This window comes from Notamacropus eugenii, chromosome 2, assembly GCF_028372415.1.
Source record: "Notamacropus eugenii isolate mMacEug1 chromosome 2, mMacEug1.pri_v2, whole genome shotgun sequence".
NCBI classification, from domain to species: domain Eukaryota; kingdom Metazoa; phylum Chordata; class Mammalia; order Diprotodontia; family Macropodidae; genus Notamacropus; species Notamacropus eugenii.
This window is the reverse complement of record NC_092873.1, coordinates 341,941,943-341,958,081: the sequence shown is the minus strand read 5'-3', so window position 1 is coordinate 341,958,081 and position 16,139 is coordinate 341,941,943. Positions and strand designations below refer to the sequence as shown.

General features: G+C 41.8%; 1 protein-coding gene across 1 annotated transcript; it reads left to right on the top strand.

Moving 5' to 3' along the window:
• Positions 1 to 1,585: 1,585 nt before the first annotated feature.
• Positions 1,586 to 4,298, top strand: H3-3B (H3.3 histone B). Its single transcript, XM_072645739.1, has 4 exons — positions 1,586 to 1,877; positions 2,347 to 2,484; positions 2,682 to 2,835; positions 2,940 to 4,298. Exons 2-4 carry the CDS (start codon positions 2,357 to 2,359, stop codon positions 3,066 to 3,068), a joined length of 411 nt encoding a protein of 136 aa, XP_072501840.1. The 5' UTR covers positions 1,586 to 1,877; positions 2,347 to 2,356; the 3' UTR covers positions 3,069 to 4,298.
• The last annotated feature ends 11,841 nt before the right edge of the window (positions 4,299 to 16,139 follow it).

The window sequence follows — 16,139 nt, the reverse complement described above, 5'->3', positions numbered from 1 at the left end:
AGGAGACCAATGAGAAGGCTATTATAGTGGTCTAGGGGCAGCTAGGTGGTAGAGTTAGGAAGATCTCAGTTCAAATTCAGCCTCAGACATTAGCTATGTGACCCTAGGCAAGTCACTTAACCCCATTTGCCTCAATTTCTTGTCCATAAAATAGGGACACACTAGACAAGAAAATGGCAAATCCTTCCAGTATCTTTGCCAAGAAATGTAGAGATGGACAAACTGAACAACAACAGTGGTGGTCTAGGCAAGAGGTCATTGGGGGAGGGGGTGATTGTATTAGGCTGGTAGCTAGGTGAGTGGAAAGGAGACTATTACGAGAGATGTTGTAAAGGCAGAAATGATTAGATTCAGTAACAGATTAGATATGTGAGATGGTTGTGAGGTTGCAAGCCTGCATGAGTGGGAGATCAATGGTACCCTTGGTTGTAACTGGGTAGTTTAGTGGTTTGGGGGCAAAAGATTATGGACTCTGGCTCAGATGTGCTGTATTTGAGATGTTCAGAGCTCAGAAGAGAGACTACGATTGGATATATTGACCTGGGAATCATCTGCATTGAGATGATAATAAGTCTCATAGGAATTTGAGAAGAAGACGGTGTTGGATACACTGGTCCTTGACCGGAGTGACCTGGTGCCTCAGGTTCCCAACCAGGGCTAGATCCTTGAAGTGAGGGCCCCATCTCTGAGGCTCAGGTGACTGGAGGTGGGAGACAAAGTAAGTTGGGTGAGGTATGTTGTCAGGTTTTTTCAGAGGTAGTCATTGCCAGAGTGTAGCATTAAAAAACAGTAGAGTACATATTTAGCTTGGCTCTCTCATTAACTTCCCATGTATACTCATGGTACGATATTGTGATTCCTCCCTCTCTGGCTGTCATTGTATTGAACTATTACGTAATTAGGGAAATATGTTAGCTCACTAATTCTTGTTGAATCTTTTTGCTAAAATCATCCCTGGAGGTATTTTGATAGACATTGCTCTAAAAATATACGAAGTAACACATTTACAAAAGTGTCATCAAATGCCCCTATTTCTTTTATGTATCCCCTTTCCACATTATGTTTTGTTACACATGGATATGTCTATAGAATAGCCAGCCACTCACATGATTTGTCCAACTCTGTTACTATAATTATCACTCTTGACGAAATCTTTTTTTAATGTATGAAATATTGTGAACAGGCACATTTACAAACTTAATTTTACATTGGGCCATATTTGTGTGCTGACATTTTAAAGCAGCAATTGGTTTTACTAATTTAGAAAGTCTCTCCTACAGATGCACTGCGAACACTGCAGTACATTACTTCAAGGTAAATAGGCTTAGGCTCTCACAGAGAAGACTCTCTTAAGTTGCCTGAGCCTGACACAAATACAATTCATTTGCATTGACTTTCTATTGTAGAGCTTTGCAACAAAGGGAAGGATCCAAACATAGCTCTATTTCGTCCAATCAGAGTGGCTAACTAGGGGAAAATTCTGATTCGTCCTTTCTTCTTTCCAAGCACCCAATCGCCATGCTACTTTAACAGCCAATCAATGGCCTGCATTTTCACCAATCAGGAAGCAGAGCTGGAGCACGGCCTTTGTGTCGGGGGATGTCAGCGCGTCGGCGAACGCGCTGGCCAATGGAAGGAGTCGTTGGTGTATGCAAATAAGATGCCTATGACGCAGAGACGCAGCGTGAGGCGTGGGTATAAAAAACAAGGTGTCGAGGGGAGGTGTCGAGCGCAGAGCGGTTTGGTCGTTGATCGGAGCGGGAGTATTCCCGTAGCTTAGTTACTTAGAGCGAGGCGGAGTCAACGGCATCGCCGAGCGGACAGAAGCGGCTGCATCCCCAGTGAATCCAGCGGAGGAAACATCGACTGTTCGTTCGGTGGGTGTGCGCTTCTTGGCGGGTTTAAGCGTCGATCGCGGCCTTCTGCCTTTCCGGTGGCCGCGGTTACCGTCGGTGGTGGGCGCCGGGCAGAATTGGCTCGGCGGTTGTTTTGTGGCAGCGCGGAGCGTCCGGCCTAAACCTCCTGGCTTCTCTCAGCGTCGCGCTTCAGTGTTTCCCTCCCGGCCGGGGATCCAGAGGCCCCAGCTTCGAGTTGTCGCGGGCAGCCGGGCCTCCGCCTGTCGAGGAGGGGAAGTGACTCCTCCCCGCCCTCCAGGGGAGGCCGCCTCTGCTGGCAGCCTGAGTCATGGGAGGAGGGGGGGAGGAGGAGGCGACGGCGCCCGCCCGGCCATCTGCCGCCATCCGGCAGAGATGTCGGGAGATGATCCAGGCGGGCGTCGGGAGGGAGGGAGAGAGGACCGCTCAGCTCGCCCCGAGGTCTGGAAGTCGAGACTCTGCTTCTCTCTAGGTAAGACAAAATGGCCCGTACCAAGCAGACTGCTCGTAAGTCCACTGGTGGGAAAGCTCCACGCAAACAGCTGGCCACCAAGGCTGCCCGGAAAAGCGCCCCCTCTACTGGCGGGGTCAAGAAGCCTCACCGTTACCGGTAAGGGGGGGGGGGGGCTTTTGTTTTGTTTTCTTTGACATTTTAGTCGCCGGAGGGGGAGGGGATGGGGCAGGAAGGAGAATAATAGCAGGGTCCTTTATGCCGTTATTCGGATTTCCCCAGTCATCGCTTTCGGTAGTTAGCAGAGTTGCTGGGGTGATTTTGAACGTGGTTGTTTGGGGCTTTTTTTCTCCCAGGCCTGGTACCGTGGCCCTTCGTGAGATTCGCCGTTACCAGAAGTCCACAGAGCTTTTGATCAGGAAACTTCCTTTCCAGCGGTTGGTGAGAGAGATTGCTCAGGACTTCAAAACAGACTTGAGGTTCCAGAGTGCAGCTATTGGTGCCCTTCAGGTAAAAACCAAACCATCCCTCTACCAAGGGGTTGGTGGGGAAGATTTTGACGGGCTTGATTTGAAAGGAGTCTAATGGTGTGGGGTTTTTATTCTTTTTAACAGGAGGCTAGTGAAGCATATTTGGTGGGTCTCTTTGAAGATACTAACCTGTGTGCCATCCATGCCAAGAGAGTTACTATCATGCCCAAAGACATCCAGTTGGCTCGCAGGATACGGGGAGAAAGAGCTTAAGTGAAGGCAGTTTTATGGTGTTTTGTAGTAAATTCTGTAAAATACTTTGGTTTTAATTTGTGACCTTTTTTGTAAGAAATTGTTTATAATATGTTGCATTTGTACTTACGTCATTCCATCTTTCACTCAGGATGAATGCGAAAAGTGACTGTTCACAGACCTCAGTGATGTGAGTGAGCATTGTTGCTCAGGAGTGACAAGTTGCTAATATGCAGAAGGGATGGGTGATATTTCTTGCTTCTCATGATGCATGTTTCTGTATGTTAATGACTTGTTGGGTAGCTAAAATCGTAAGGTACTAGAATTGATATAAATGTGTACAGGGTCCTTTTGCAATAAAACTGGTTATGACTTGATCCAAGTGTTTAACAATTGGGGCTGTTAAGTCTGACCATACATCACTGTGATAGAATGTGGGCTTTTCAGAGGGTGATAATATACAAGTCTTAACCACAGTGTAACTTACAGTTTCCTAAAAAAAAAAAGAAAAAAAAACCATAAACCTGGCAGCTATAGAATACACTATGTGCATTTATAATAGCTATTTTATATATTGTAGTGTCAACGTTTTTAAATTAAATGTTTTACATTCACCTGTGGGGAGTCTTGTCATTGAGATGTAATTAAAAGTCCATTTGGCTTTCACCTAGCTAAACTTCACTTGTTCTCCTACATCAGAGTAGACCAATTCTACTCAGCATTGTACCTTGCATAAGTCCTCATTCTACCACATGTTAAGCAACCTTCTAGCTGATAGTGCAAACGATAACCTAGGATTTTATTTATAAGGGCTCTTTTTAAACTACAAACTTTTCCACCAGCATCCTCTCCCTGATACTTGCAAATTATCTAGTGCAGTTCTTAAATAGTGATCTGTGGTTGGTCTTAATAGATTTGGTTTTTTTCCTTTTAACCAAAGGGAAACTGAATCAGTTAAGTTACTAGATTGGATGCAAGGGATAGAGGAGATAGAAGTTATCTGCCTGGGTGAAGTATGTATTATAACCCTTAATAACTTGCCTGGGGATGGGAAGGGCAATACATTCTTGAACTTTCATGGAAATATTGCAATGGTTGTGGGGTTAGGGTCCATCTGGTATGACCATCCAGGAAAAAAAAATCACTTAGAGGAACTTCAAAGTGGTTTTAAACTTTATCCTTCTATTGAAGTTTTTAGGTCGATTATGTATGTTGACTAAAATAATTTACAAATAAACTTGTTTATCCCAACTCGTGTCAAAAACCTAAATTTGATGTTTTATGAAAACTTTAATTCCAGCCTAATAGGGTTGATAGAGTAGGCCTCCTTCCTGGGTGTTAAGTAACACCTCTGACAGGGAGGAGAGATCTTGGGCAAGTCATTTGACTGGGTGGCCCAGTCAGTTTTCTAGACAATTATGGAGGCAGTTGCCCATCTGCATTGGCAAAGGAGAATTCCCTGTATCAAATTTTACCTTGCAAATCCTGCATTTGATCTTTTTTTTTTTCTTAGTATGTTTAGATCAAGTTAAATAGGCTATATTAAAAGGATCTATGGAGGTGAATTTAATTACTAAACTAGATATTAGAACTATATTCTTGTAAATTTGTATTGCAGAAAGAAGTTAGCAGTTAAAGCATATGCAGCAAATTATCTTTTCCAGTCAAGTGTAACAATTGGGTATTAATTTTCCGTATATGCTTAAAGTTTTTCCCGTATTACACTATTGGCTAGCTACCAATAGAAGGATCAAAGATTTTTTGAGCCTGTTCAAAAGTTAATGTAGTAACCTATGTTAAACAATTTCTTGGCCAATTTAGACTTTACTACGCAGAAGATGGCAAATCCATTGAATTATAGCATTGAGGGGAAGGGACAAAAACCTGTGATAAAGTAAGGTTAATGGTGTATTCTGATGTTTACAATTTGAAGAATTTTGAAATCTTTTCACAAAATTTTGGAATGTAGAACAAAATTTTAATCCAGGAACCAGTGTCCCGTTCCATTGAATGGCTTTTTGGAGTGAAAGACTGGCAATATGTTGACCAGTAGCTGTTGGACAGCAGTCTTGGGAGCTGAAGGAATAGCAGGTAGGGATGTCACTCCTAATGACACCTCACTTATCTGAAACCAGAAGTTTTACAAAGGTTCCCCCCCAAGTAAATTAATTTCACCTGTAACTTCATTTGCACTGAGTTGTCATAGGGTTTTTCAGTCAATGAAATCAAATTGAAGTGGTATTTTTGATAACCTGCAAGTAAATGCATTCTTTTCTTAGAATGCTGTATCCTATAAAAAAAATTTACGGAATGGAACTTTTATCACTAACGATGGCTTAATAGTTCTGTTGATAATTTTAACACACTATTTCCTTTGGACGGAAATATATACGCTGGATTGTTCAGTGTTCTGAAGTTTTTCATCTGTCCCTGAGTAAACAACATAACAAATAGGTAATTAATAACAAAGGATAATGCTTGATTTGAGTGCAGCTTATTCTGGAGTTCTCCTATTTTGGCTTTTCCTAATTCTTATCCCAAGATACTCTCAAGCTCATAAATACTGGGGACATTTGAAGTTGGGTTCAAATCACATACCTACTTAACTCACTCCTCCAAGCTTACATTTTATGAATTGTGTAATCCAGTTGTACACTGTTACCAAACGGTGGTATGGCATTAATTTGGGTAAGGTGAGGCTATAGGATGCAAAAATAATATCCATGAGTCAGCCATTGTATTCCTGGACAAGGCAAAAAAACCCCAAACCTACTTGTTACTGCAATGGCAGGTACTTTGCTATGCTAAACTTAACAACCCTCATTTAATCCTCATAACCCTGAAAGAGGTAGGTGCTTTATGATCTTCATTTTATAGTTGAGGAAACTCAGGCAAATGGGGTAGGTGACTTACCATGTCACACAGCTTGTATCTTGAATCTGGTTTTGAATTTGGGTCCTTCTGACTAGGTCCAGCGTTCTGTCCACTGTGCCATCTAGCTGCCTGAAGATGAAAAACCTGTTGGAAGCAAGAAATATGTAGGGATAAAGTAATTGTAAGCCATTCTCTTTGGGTTAAGGTGAAACGAGCAAAAGAATTGAAAATTATTTTGAAGAAAATTCACTTTATTGATGCATCTGGAGCTGAAACCATAGGAGAATAAAAACTGAGTTGTAGAAATGCTACAAAAGTGATCATTTTATGTCCTTGTTGACATTTTCTTAAATGTTACTTTGTTTACTGAACAGATCTACAACCCAGAGCCAGTGAAAGTGGGATATGGGAACTAGTTAATACCCTTGACAAGATATTTCCTACTAAGCTGTCAGGATAAAGGTTTCATTTAGAAAGTGCTATATTTCACTTGCCTTTTAGAGTGGTATATTCTCACTTCATCCCACTCCCAATTCTCTAAATAGGGCACAGCTTTCCAATTGAGAGACTTGCTTTGTGACTGGTTATTTTCGAAGGATCTGATGCCAAATAATCAACTTAGTAATAATTTGCTGCTTGATTTTCTTTAGAATGGGTATTTGTCCCTTATACTGTTACCTGAGATATGTACTCAAAGGAGACCCTGTAGAGGAAAGGCTCCCAAATCAATATTCAGGGAACTGAACGGTAAAGAAGTGAACCCGAGTACATCCAGGCTCTTAGGTAAAAAAAGTCTCCACCAGGACTGTATTTCCCAGAGTAAATTGCCCATGGAATAGTTGGATCCAATGGAAACCACAAATACTGTCAAGGGAGTCAGGGATATGGATTTAACTTTAGATAACATACACAAACAGTTGCTAAGCTCTGCTAACATAGTATTTAATTGCTGTTTATGTATACGTTTTGATATCAGATTTTCCCATAAAGCCTCTTGTCACAACATCCCAAATGGTTTGGGAAATGCCTCGCCAAATAGATTTCTGAGACTTCAAGTAAAAATCCTGTTAACATGACATACATGCATACTACAGTGAAAGCTGGCAACCTTGCTCATAGGGTACTGTGGGAATCATGATTGTCCTCAAGTGGTATGTATGGCCAGGCCCTACTGCACAGAGGATGAGCCTTTAGCAGTAGGGGCTCCTCAGAGACAACAAAAACAGACTAGGCCTGGCCCTTCCCTTAGGCACTTCAAGAGAACCCCTTGGAGTCTGGGAATGAATTGGTCAGTACAAGTCCTAGTTGGCTAGCACTGGCTAACTTGCCATGTCCTCTAAAAGTTCAAGTCAACATAAAGAATAGAATGAAAAAAAATCACATCTGCCCATACCATCCTGAATTCTTCCAATGCAGGAGCTCTGTGAAATCTGGATTCAATCAAAAGACTGCATTTGAGGACCTAGAGGGCCACAGGTTCCCCAGCCCTGTTCCAGTGGAATGTCTTCCCTCTGAGAGGTGTTCTCAGGGAATGAGTTAACTCAGGATGCAGTAGCCCTCCTCTGTGGCATTGCAGGTGAAGTTTAAATTTAAACAGCTGTCAGCTTCATGTCTACCCCACGTTTGACCCTTCTGGCAGCGTCATTTGGTACTGCCTGCAGAGCCAATGGGGATAATAATAGCCTCTGTTGGGAAGGTGGTTATAGGCCATAGTTGGCATGTCAAGTTCCATAGTAAATGAGTCTAGGCTGCCTCATAGGTACCTGTTCTCTGGTACTGTTCCCAGTAGCATGGCCCACAGTGATACTTTCTCAAGTAAATCTCTTTTTCTCCCTGGTTTTTCCTAAGCCTAGGCCTAGAGTTAGGTCAACCCTGTAAGGCTGAAGTAAAAAGTTGGAAAGAAGGATGCAAAAAGAAGGATGGTGTGAGAAGATAAAGATGGAAAAAAAATATCATAAAGGGTGAAAAAAGAATAGGAGGTGGGGAGGGATATAGGAAAGAGAAGAGAAAGAAGAGGGAGGAATAAAGGAAAAAGGGAGGAGAAAGAAATTAGAGTTGCCTTATCTGGGGCAGGCAATGTTCCTGAAAGATGCAAGAGAACAGTTCAGAATCTTCTTGTTTCCACTCTGCATGCCAGAAAAGAACACCATGAAAACCCTTGGACATTCTCAGTCAGAAACCACTTTTATCTGCTCCACATTGGTTTGACCTAGGAACTTGAGGAAACACAGAATCCTGAAAGAGGGAAGAGAAAGGAAACCTAAGACTCTAGGGCCCTGGAGAACCAGGAAGCTCTCCTGCTCATCCTGTTGGGTCTCAGGGCACCAAACCGATGGCCCATCATCCTGGCAAGGCCCCGCATCCAAAAATGTCATTGTCCTTCATGATGCGATGTACTCATTCACATATGTCCAGTTCTTTTTCACTCCAGTAAGTGTCCAATGACCCCTCTACATGATGTTGGAGGGCAGTAGGAGTAGAGAATGGAGTATAATACTCTCTCTGGGATTACCTTCCTCCACTACCCCCAAACAGGTGCCTTCCCAAGGTACTTCCAAGCCTGTTTAGCATTTAAAGCTCTTCCCAACTTGGCCCCAACCTACCTTTTCAGCATTATTGCACTTCGCTCCCCTATAGTCTGGCCAAACTGGCTTTCTTGCTTTTCTTTACACACAATAATCCATTATACCTTTGCACTGTCCCTTCCCTCACCTCCATAACTTAAACACCTAATTTTCTTCAAGGTGCCACCTACATGAAACTGTCTGACTCAGCTACCACAGCTTTACCAAAACCAAAACTACCTTGCTTTTATTTCATTTATACTTATGTAATACCCCTTCTGAAGTCACCTCCCCAACTCCCACTCAGGTTGGTAGGCTGAGTTCTCAGTAGGTGGCTAACTACTATTCTCCTCAGAATTCTAAAAGGGGCTGGAGTTGCTGTTGCCCACAAGCCCCCATCAGTGTGCTTCACATTAACTTTAGCCAGTCGGTAGATATCAATTAGATTTTAGAAAGGATAAAGATGTATAATAGTTGTAAGATGTATAACAGTTGGTACAAAAACATTTGCCCCTAATCAGGAGCGTATTTTCTTCTTGCTTGTACGAGGTCCCTGGGAGAAATGGCTCAAACTTAAAGTACAAAGATCCTGAGACACGTGAGAAGGATACGTATGTGGCAAAGGGATACTTTGTAAGTCCTGTCACTGGGAGATAGTTTCTCTCTTTGTGAAATCCTAATAAAATTCCTTTTAGGTGTAGCTTTCTGTTAGGTTCTGAGGATTTGATGCCTTTCTAGATAAGATAGCCAGCATTCTCTCTGCTACATATGTTGCACAGCTAGGTGTAATACAGTGGTATAATACAGCCCTGAATCTTGAGTTCAAAACCATCACCAGATATTTACTAGCTGTGTGACCCTAGGGAAGTTACTTAAAACTCTGTTTGCCTCAGTTTCCTCATTTGTAAGATGGGAATAACAGTGCTTACCTCCCACTTAACCTGGCAAACCTTAAAGCGTTATATAAATGTTAGCAATGATAGTGGTGGTAGTGTTGACCTGAAAGTTTGGTTAAAAAAGGCAAACAGGCTGAATGCACACTGTTTATTCTCTTAAAGCTGGGGGTAACATGACCGTGGAGCCAGAAGGAAATCTCTGACTGAATGTTATAGGAATGACCAGGCTTAAATCTGCTTTAGGACAATCCAAGGGTATCTGTGTCTCTCAGATTTATGGTCTCTATATGTGTTTAGCTATTCCATGAGAAAGGAATTTTTAAAATTGAATAGGTTGTAAATACAATAAGATAACAGAGTTGACAAAGTTTCAATTGAAATTATGACCCAGAATATCTGCGTTTTCCATTAACATGCCATAATATAGTATATGTCCACAAAATATTAAGATATGGAAAAAGTCCCTTTATTCAAGATAGTGTCTCAGGTTAAGGGTCTCATAAAGTATGCCAAGTCAGTCCCATCTGGCCTTGTTGACATAAGAAGAGGTATTCTCTGAGTTTACTTCAGAGAACGAAGAGACTGATTAATTCAAGCTCTGGCCCTTATTAAAGTCCAAAAATGATATTAAATGTTATCAGTAGTGATGATGATGATGGATCTTACTTGCTGAAGTTGCTTCTTCCTCCAAGTGGCTATCTTTCTGTGTCCTGTCAAGGTCTATGGATGTCTATTTTTGTCCTTGATTTTTCCTCTGGATGAATTACCTCCTTCTCCAGTAAAACATGATTCATAGTTTTTGTTTTCTTCAATGGTTTTTGGCTTTTTAGGGGGAGGGAGGAGATTGGGGTCTAACTCTTCCACTGGAATTATCTTCCCCTTCCTCTGGCTAGTTACCTACAGGTACCTTTTCAAGGTGCTCCCAAGCCTGTAGCCATCCATCTGCTGACTGGCCCACTGGTGAAATGGCTTCACTGCTGAACTAATTTCTCCTTCCAGTCCCCTAGCTTCCCAGCCTTGGTGTTAGCCTTGATTCCTCACTACCTCTCCCTCCAATATCCATTCTATTTCTAAGGATTGTTGATGTCACCTTTGCAACATCTCTGAAATATGTACTGTTTTCCTCTGATGCTGCTACCATCCTGGTGCAGACCCTCATCAGTTTATGCTTGAACATTGCAATAACCACTAGTAGATCTACTGCCTCAAGTTTCTCCCTACTCCAATGCATCCTCCATTTTGCTATCAGTGATTTCCTTAAAGCATAGCTCTGATCATTTCTTCCCCCAGCTCAATGGACTCCAGTGGTTCATGGTCACCTAAAGGATAAATACAAAACCCTCTGTTTGGCCTCCAAAGTCCTTCATAACCTAGCCCCTTCCCCACCTTTCTAGTATAGTGTCCAAACACTCCAATTCATGTGTTTATCCATTCATTCAACTATCACCAGAACTACTTCTTATTCAATAGGGATCTCATGATCTCTAGGTTAGGGGGTAGGGGTATGGTGAGACAGGAGGAGCTATACTGGTTTTAGACATATTCTGGCTATGTTACCTCTTGTCTTAGAAGCCTCTATTCTGCAAATACACTGCAGAGTGAAAAAAGGATTTCTGACTCATTCACCCTCCAGAATTTACACGTGCTTGCTTAGGAACCTGGAACCTATCTTTGCTTCAATCACTATCAAAGATCATTTACAATCCTCCTTTTGCAAGGTCACAAATTCAGTTTTAGAGAACCACTTAATAAGTGCTTACAACGTACTTGGCAATGGGGGGAAATCACCCAAAAAAAGAAGTTTTGCTTTTTAAGAGATTACATTCTTATCTTGGAGGTAACACATTGACCACACCCTAATCAATCAACTGAGCAAACTAAGTGTAAAAGAGTTGGAATTGAATCTACCTCCTCATTTTACAAGTGAGAAAACTGAGATTAAGTGACTTGCCCAAGGTCATAAAGCTAGTATCAGAAACAGGACTGATAACAGTGTTTCACTCACTATCCCATGCCAATTTCACACACGTGTATGTGTTGTCTGCTCTCATGGAGGTAATAAATAAAGTGAATGGAACCGGTCTTGTCCTTGCATACAGAGGGTTAATATGCTCCCACATCCCTGTTTCCCATAGACCCTTCTCTATTCACTCAGAAGGAGAGTAAACATTTATAAGCACCAGACACTGTGCTAAAATGCTTTAAAAATGCCTCATTTGATTCTCACAACTACTCTGGGAGGTGGATGCTATTATGATTCCCATTTTACATTTGATGAAACTGAGGCAGACAGCAGTTTGGTAAGGTTCTTGTAGCTTCATGGAGAAGTCTACCTTGATCACCAGCATCATAGGATGTATGAGTACTTAAGGGACTTCAGGATGCTCCTCACAGGAGCAGTGGGTTCCCTTTTCACTTGCCTCATTCCCTTAAGTTCTAGCTCTGCTCAGTCCTTCCAAAGACCCCCAGCCCTCTGACACCCTGTAACATCCTTCTTTTGCCCTGAACTCTTAACTCCTCATCTCCTTACTACCCAGCATGGAGAAATGGGGAGAGGAAGGGATTTGGAAGGGAGGGGTCATACACTACACTATAAATAGAGTATGAGGGAAGTAGGGAAGAGAACTTCTCTACTAAAAAATCTTGTAACTAGCAAAATCCCTCTGTGAATCTCGGTGATATGCCTGCCCACCTTGAACAGCTTGGGGCAGGGTGTGCCAGTCATCACCTTGCATTCACAACCACCTCTCTAAATTATTCCTATTTTTTAAAACTTTTTTTCATCTTTGCCAATTTTCAGTGTGAGATGAAACTTCAGAATTATTCGGATCTGCATTTCTCTCACTAGGAGTTATTTTCATGCGATCATCTATATTTCAAAAACTACTTGCTTGCATCCCTTGACCAACCATTTATCTGTTGGGGGATGTTAGCACCTTCTTAAAGTAGAGTCTCTTGCCAAGGCAATTGATAGGAGCAAACCGGGGCAGAAACTGTGAAAGAAGGCATTAACTTTGTAGGAATGGATCTCACAGCTTTTGTCTCCTAGCCTACTATCCCCATCTTTTGTGGATGGCAGTGCCAGTAATCCCAGGAAGGTGGGCGTGTTGCTACTAGCACCACAACAGTGTGGTGTTGTGAAAATACAGTACCACTAGATATGGAATCAGAGGGCCTGAGATGGAGTCTGGGCTCTGCTATTTACTGCCTATAGGACAATGCTGCCACATTTGGTATAATGGACTACTCAAAGCCTGAGAATTAAGATATATAATTTCTTTAATAAAAACATGTTGAGTAAATGCATTTCCCAAGGAGAGAAAGGTAGCCTACCAATGAGATAAAAGCAGTCTTCAAGGAAACTCCCTGGGACCTTAGGAGCTCTCAGCCAAAGTCCTAGAGCTGTCCTTACATACTCTTTGTCCAAAGGCTCAAAGTTGAGTTCCAGGTGAATCTACTTGGAGACAAAGTTCACTCAATCTGTCCCAGATCTGCTGTACAATATCTTCAATCAACAAGCATTTAATAAGTCCTTACTATAAGCTACAGAACAGCTAGGTGGCAAAGTGGCCTAAAATCAGGAATACTCATCTTCCTCAGTTCAAATCTGGCCTTAGATACTTACTAGCTGTGTGACCCTGGACAAGTCATTAACCCATTTGCCACAGTTTCCTCATCTCTAAGATAAGCTGAAGAAGGAAATGGCAAACTATTGTAGTATCTTTGCCAAGAGAACTCCAAATGGGGTCATGAAGAGTCAGGACACCTCTGAAATGACTCAGCAATAACACATGCTAGACACTTTGGGGATACAATGAAAGGCAAAAACATAGTTCCTACCCTTAAGGAGCTCACATCCTAAGGGAGCAGACAACATTCAAACAATTGTAACACGCTGGCCAACAAACCCAGTCCTCACGAGCTTGATTGTAGTATATAAGTAGGCTTGGCTAATGCAATTCCCCGTGTGGAAGAGCCTGGGGAGCCTGCTTCCAGGAGAATTGTGATAATGTGTTGTTGTTCAAGAAATAGTAAGTAGGCCAATGTGGCTGAACCAAAGTAGGTGCGGGAGAGTAAAATGGAAAGAAAGCAATGATTGAAAAGCTAAGAAAGGTCAGGTTGTCTCACTGCATCATCTGGACTCCTTGACCTGAGAAGGGCTTTAAAAGCCAAACAGATGATTTTATATTGGATCGTAGGGATAATAGGGAACCACTGAAGTTTCTTGAGTAGGGCAGAAGCATGGCCAGAATTGCGCTTTAGGAAGTTCGCTTTGGCAGCTGCCTGCCAGATAGATAGATTAGAAACAGACTTGAAGTAGGAGGATCCACCAGCAAGCTACTGCAATAGCTTGCAGTAGGGATGAGGTAATAAGGGTCAGCATTAGGGTGCCAGCTGTTAAAGTAGAGAGTAGTGGATGTATACAAGAGATGTCAAAGAGGTAGAAATGACTTGATAACAAGTTGGATACATATGATGAATGCTAGTGAAAAGTGAAAGATAATACTAGAGTTGTCAACTGGTTGGTATGAAAATATGGGAAATAATTAATTGACTTATTCTGCCCCAGTTCCAATAGAGACCTGGCCCGCAGCATCTGGGCAAGACATTTTTGGCTTTTTGATGTCAGTTTCCTCATCCACAAAATGGGTAGGGTGGTGGACTAAACTATTTCTCAGGTCCCTTCCATCTCTAAATCTATTATATAAAATGTGTTCCCAGCAAGGAACTGGGGGACAACAGTTCTATTTAAAAAGTCAATTTCATGTCAATGGCCTAAGGCTTCAGAAAGTGTAGTTTCTAAAAAGAGGTCAGGTTTAGTGGGGCAGCTAGGTGGGACAGTGGATAGAGTGCAGGGCCTGGAGTCAAGAAGACCTGAATTCAAATCTGGCCTCAGACACTTTCTAGCTGTGTGACCCTGGGCAAGTCACTTAACCTTGTTTACCTCAGTTTCCTCATCTGTAAAATGAGCTGGAAGAAGAAATGGCAAACCACTGCAGTATCTTTGCCAAGAAAACCCCAAAAAAGAAGTCACAAAAAGCTGAACATGACTGGAAAACACTAAATAACAGGTTCAGTTGATAAACTCTGGAATTACCTACCACACCCCCTCCCCACTTAGAAAAGAATCCATAGGTTTTGAGAGAAAGCAGGAATCACAAAATATTACAGTTGAAAAAGTCATAAGATCACAGAAAAATCTCTAGAAAACCTCAGAAGACTAATCCAACTCCTTTGTTTTACAAATAGGGAAACTGAGCCCCTGAATGATAAAGTGATATCCGCAGGATCACACAGGTATTGAGAGTCAGAACTAGGATCCTTAGTGATCATCTAAACCCCATCCTCATTTTGTAGAAGAGGAAATTGGGGTTTGGGGAAGAAAGGTCACAACAGAGCCAAGATAAGAAATGTGTCAAGACTGCTGAGTTCAGACCTCTTTCCACTACCCTACAATAGTGTATTCATTGGAGCCAATGAACCTAAGAGAACAGAAACTTCCATAAAAGTCCTTAATCCAGCAGTTCAAGAAATTAGGAGGAAGTTCAAAGATTAAAATAAGATCCCTCCCCCTGCCAAAGTTACTTAAGAATGAGTTCGATGACAGTAGCATTAAAAACTATTTAAAACATTCTGTCCAAGTGAAATCAAAGTCCAAGGATCAATGTACATCTAGAAATAAGAAAGAGAAACAAGAAAGAGAAAGGAAGATAAGCTCCCCTTAGGTCAATCTCTGGGACACAGGAACTGGTTACAAAAGATAAAGAAATGGGATTTGGGTGGGCCTGGGTAGGTACTGCAATATTTTCATCAGGATGAAAAGACAAAAGTCCAATGTTTAAGATTAGTCTGTTCGGAAGTATGGAAAAAGGCAAGCTGTCCAATGGGTTTGCCAGGCTCCACCCAGTGGTGGCCAGAGGAAGTGGTGATTTATCTGGGAGATGGGTTTTAGAGGTCACTTCCGGATGGCCTCTAGTCTATACCCTTATTATGCTTTGTCAAACCCCAATCCGGGATTACTCCCTGGATTACCATTTGCTTCCTTCACCCCATCATCTTTCATCTTTTCCAGTTTTCATGGAGTCAAGAGAAGTCTGAGCTGTTTTAATTTGTAGTGATTTGGAATCTGTTTTATGTGGTAATTTATAATTTTCAATTCTTTTGAAAAACTTGTCTATATCATGTGACTATTTTTCTACTTGGGATTGACCTATATTTCCATTGTGTATATATGTATATACATACATATATATATATAATATAAATATATACAATATATACACAATGGAAATATAGGCCTATATATATTCGCCTTCTCTTCCTCCCCCAGAGGACCATTCCTTTAAATAAAGAAATAAAAAGAAAAGTTTATCAAAACTAACCAGACTCAGCATTATATAGAGAGAGAGTTCCACAGTGCCCCTACCTCTGCAAAGAAGGGAGGGACATGAATGGGAAATTCACCCTCATTTTACAGATGAGGAAAATGAAAGCAGGAGAGGGGAAGTGATTTTTTGCAAGGCCCAAGTATCAGCTCCATGAATTAAACCCAGGTTCTCCAACCAGAGGACCTGTATTGAAATTGGGGGCCAGTTATAGTAGCCACACCCATTGGGAAATTGTTGGTAGGTTATTCATGGGTAGTTGGAGCACCATCGCGTGGCCAAAAGCTATAACTACAATTCAGTAAGCTACTTAACTGAATTCGCTTTCCCTGGGAGGTCAGATTCCAAAGAAGACCAATGACATCATAAGTT

What these genes read in the sequence shown, in the direction of transcription:
- H3-3B (XM_072645739.1), top strand. Translation starts at nt 2,357, where the DNA reads ATGGCCCGTACCAAGCAGACTGCTCGTAAGTCCACTGGTGGGAAAGCT. An exon ending in AAGAAGCCTCACCGTTACCG is followed by an intron (nt 2,485 to 2,681) that starts GTAAGGGGGGGG and finishes TTTTTCTCCCAG; the next exon opens with GCCTGGTACCGTGGCCCTTC. An exon ending in CAGCTATTGGTGCCCTTCAG is followed by an intron (nt 2,836 to 2,939) that starts GTAAAAACCAAA and finishes TCTTTTTAACAG; the next exon opens with GAGGCTAGTGAAGCATATTT.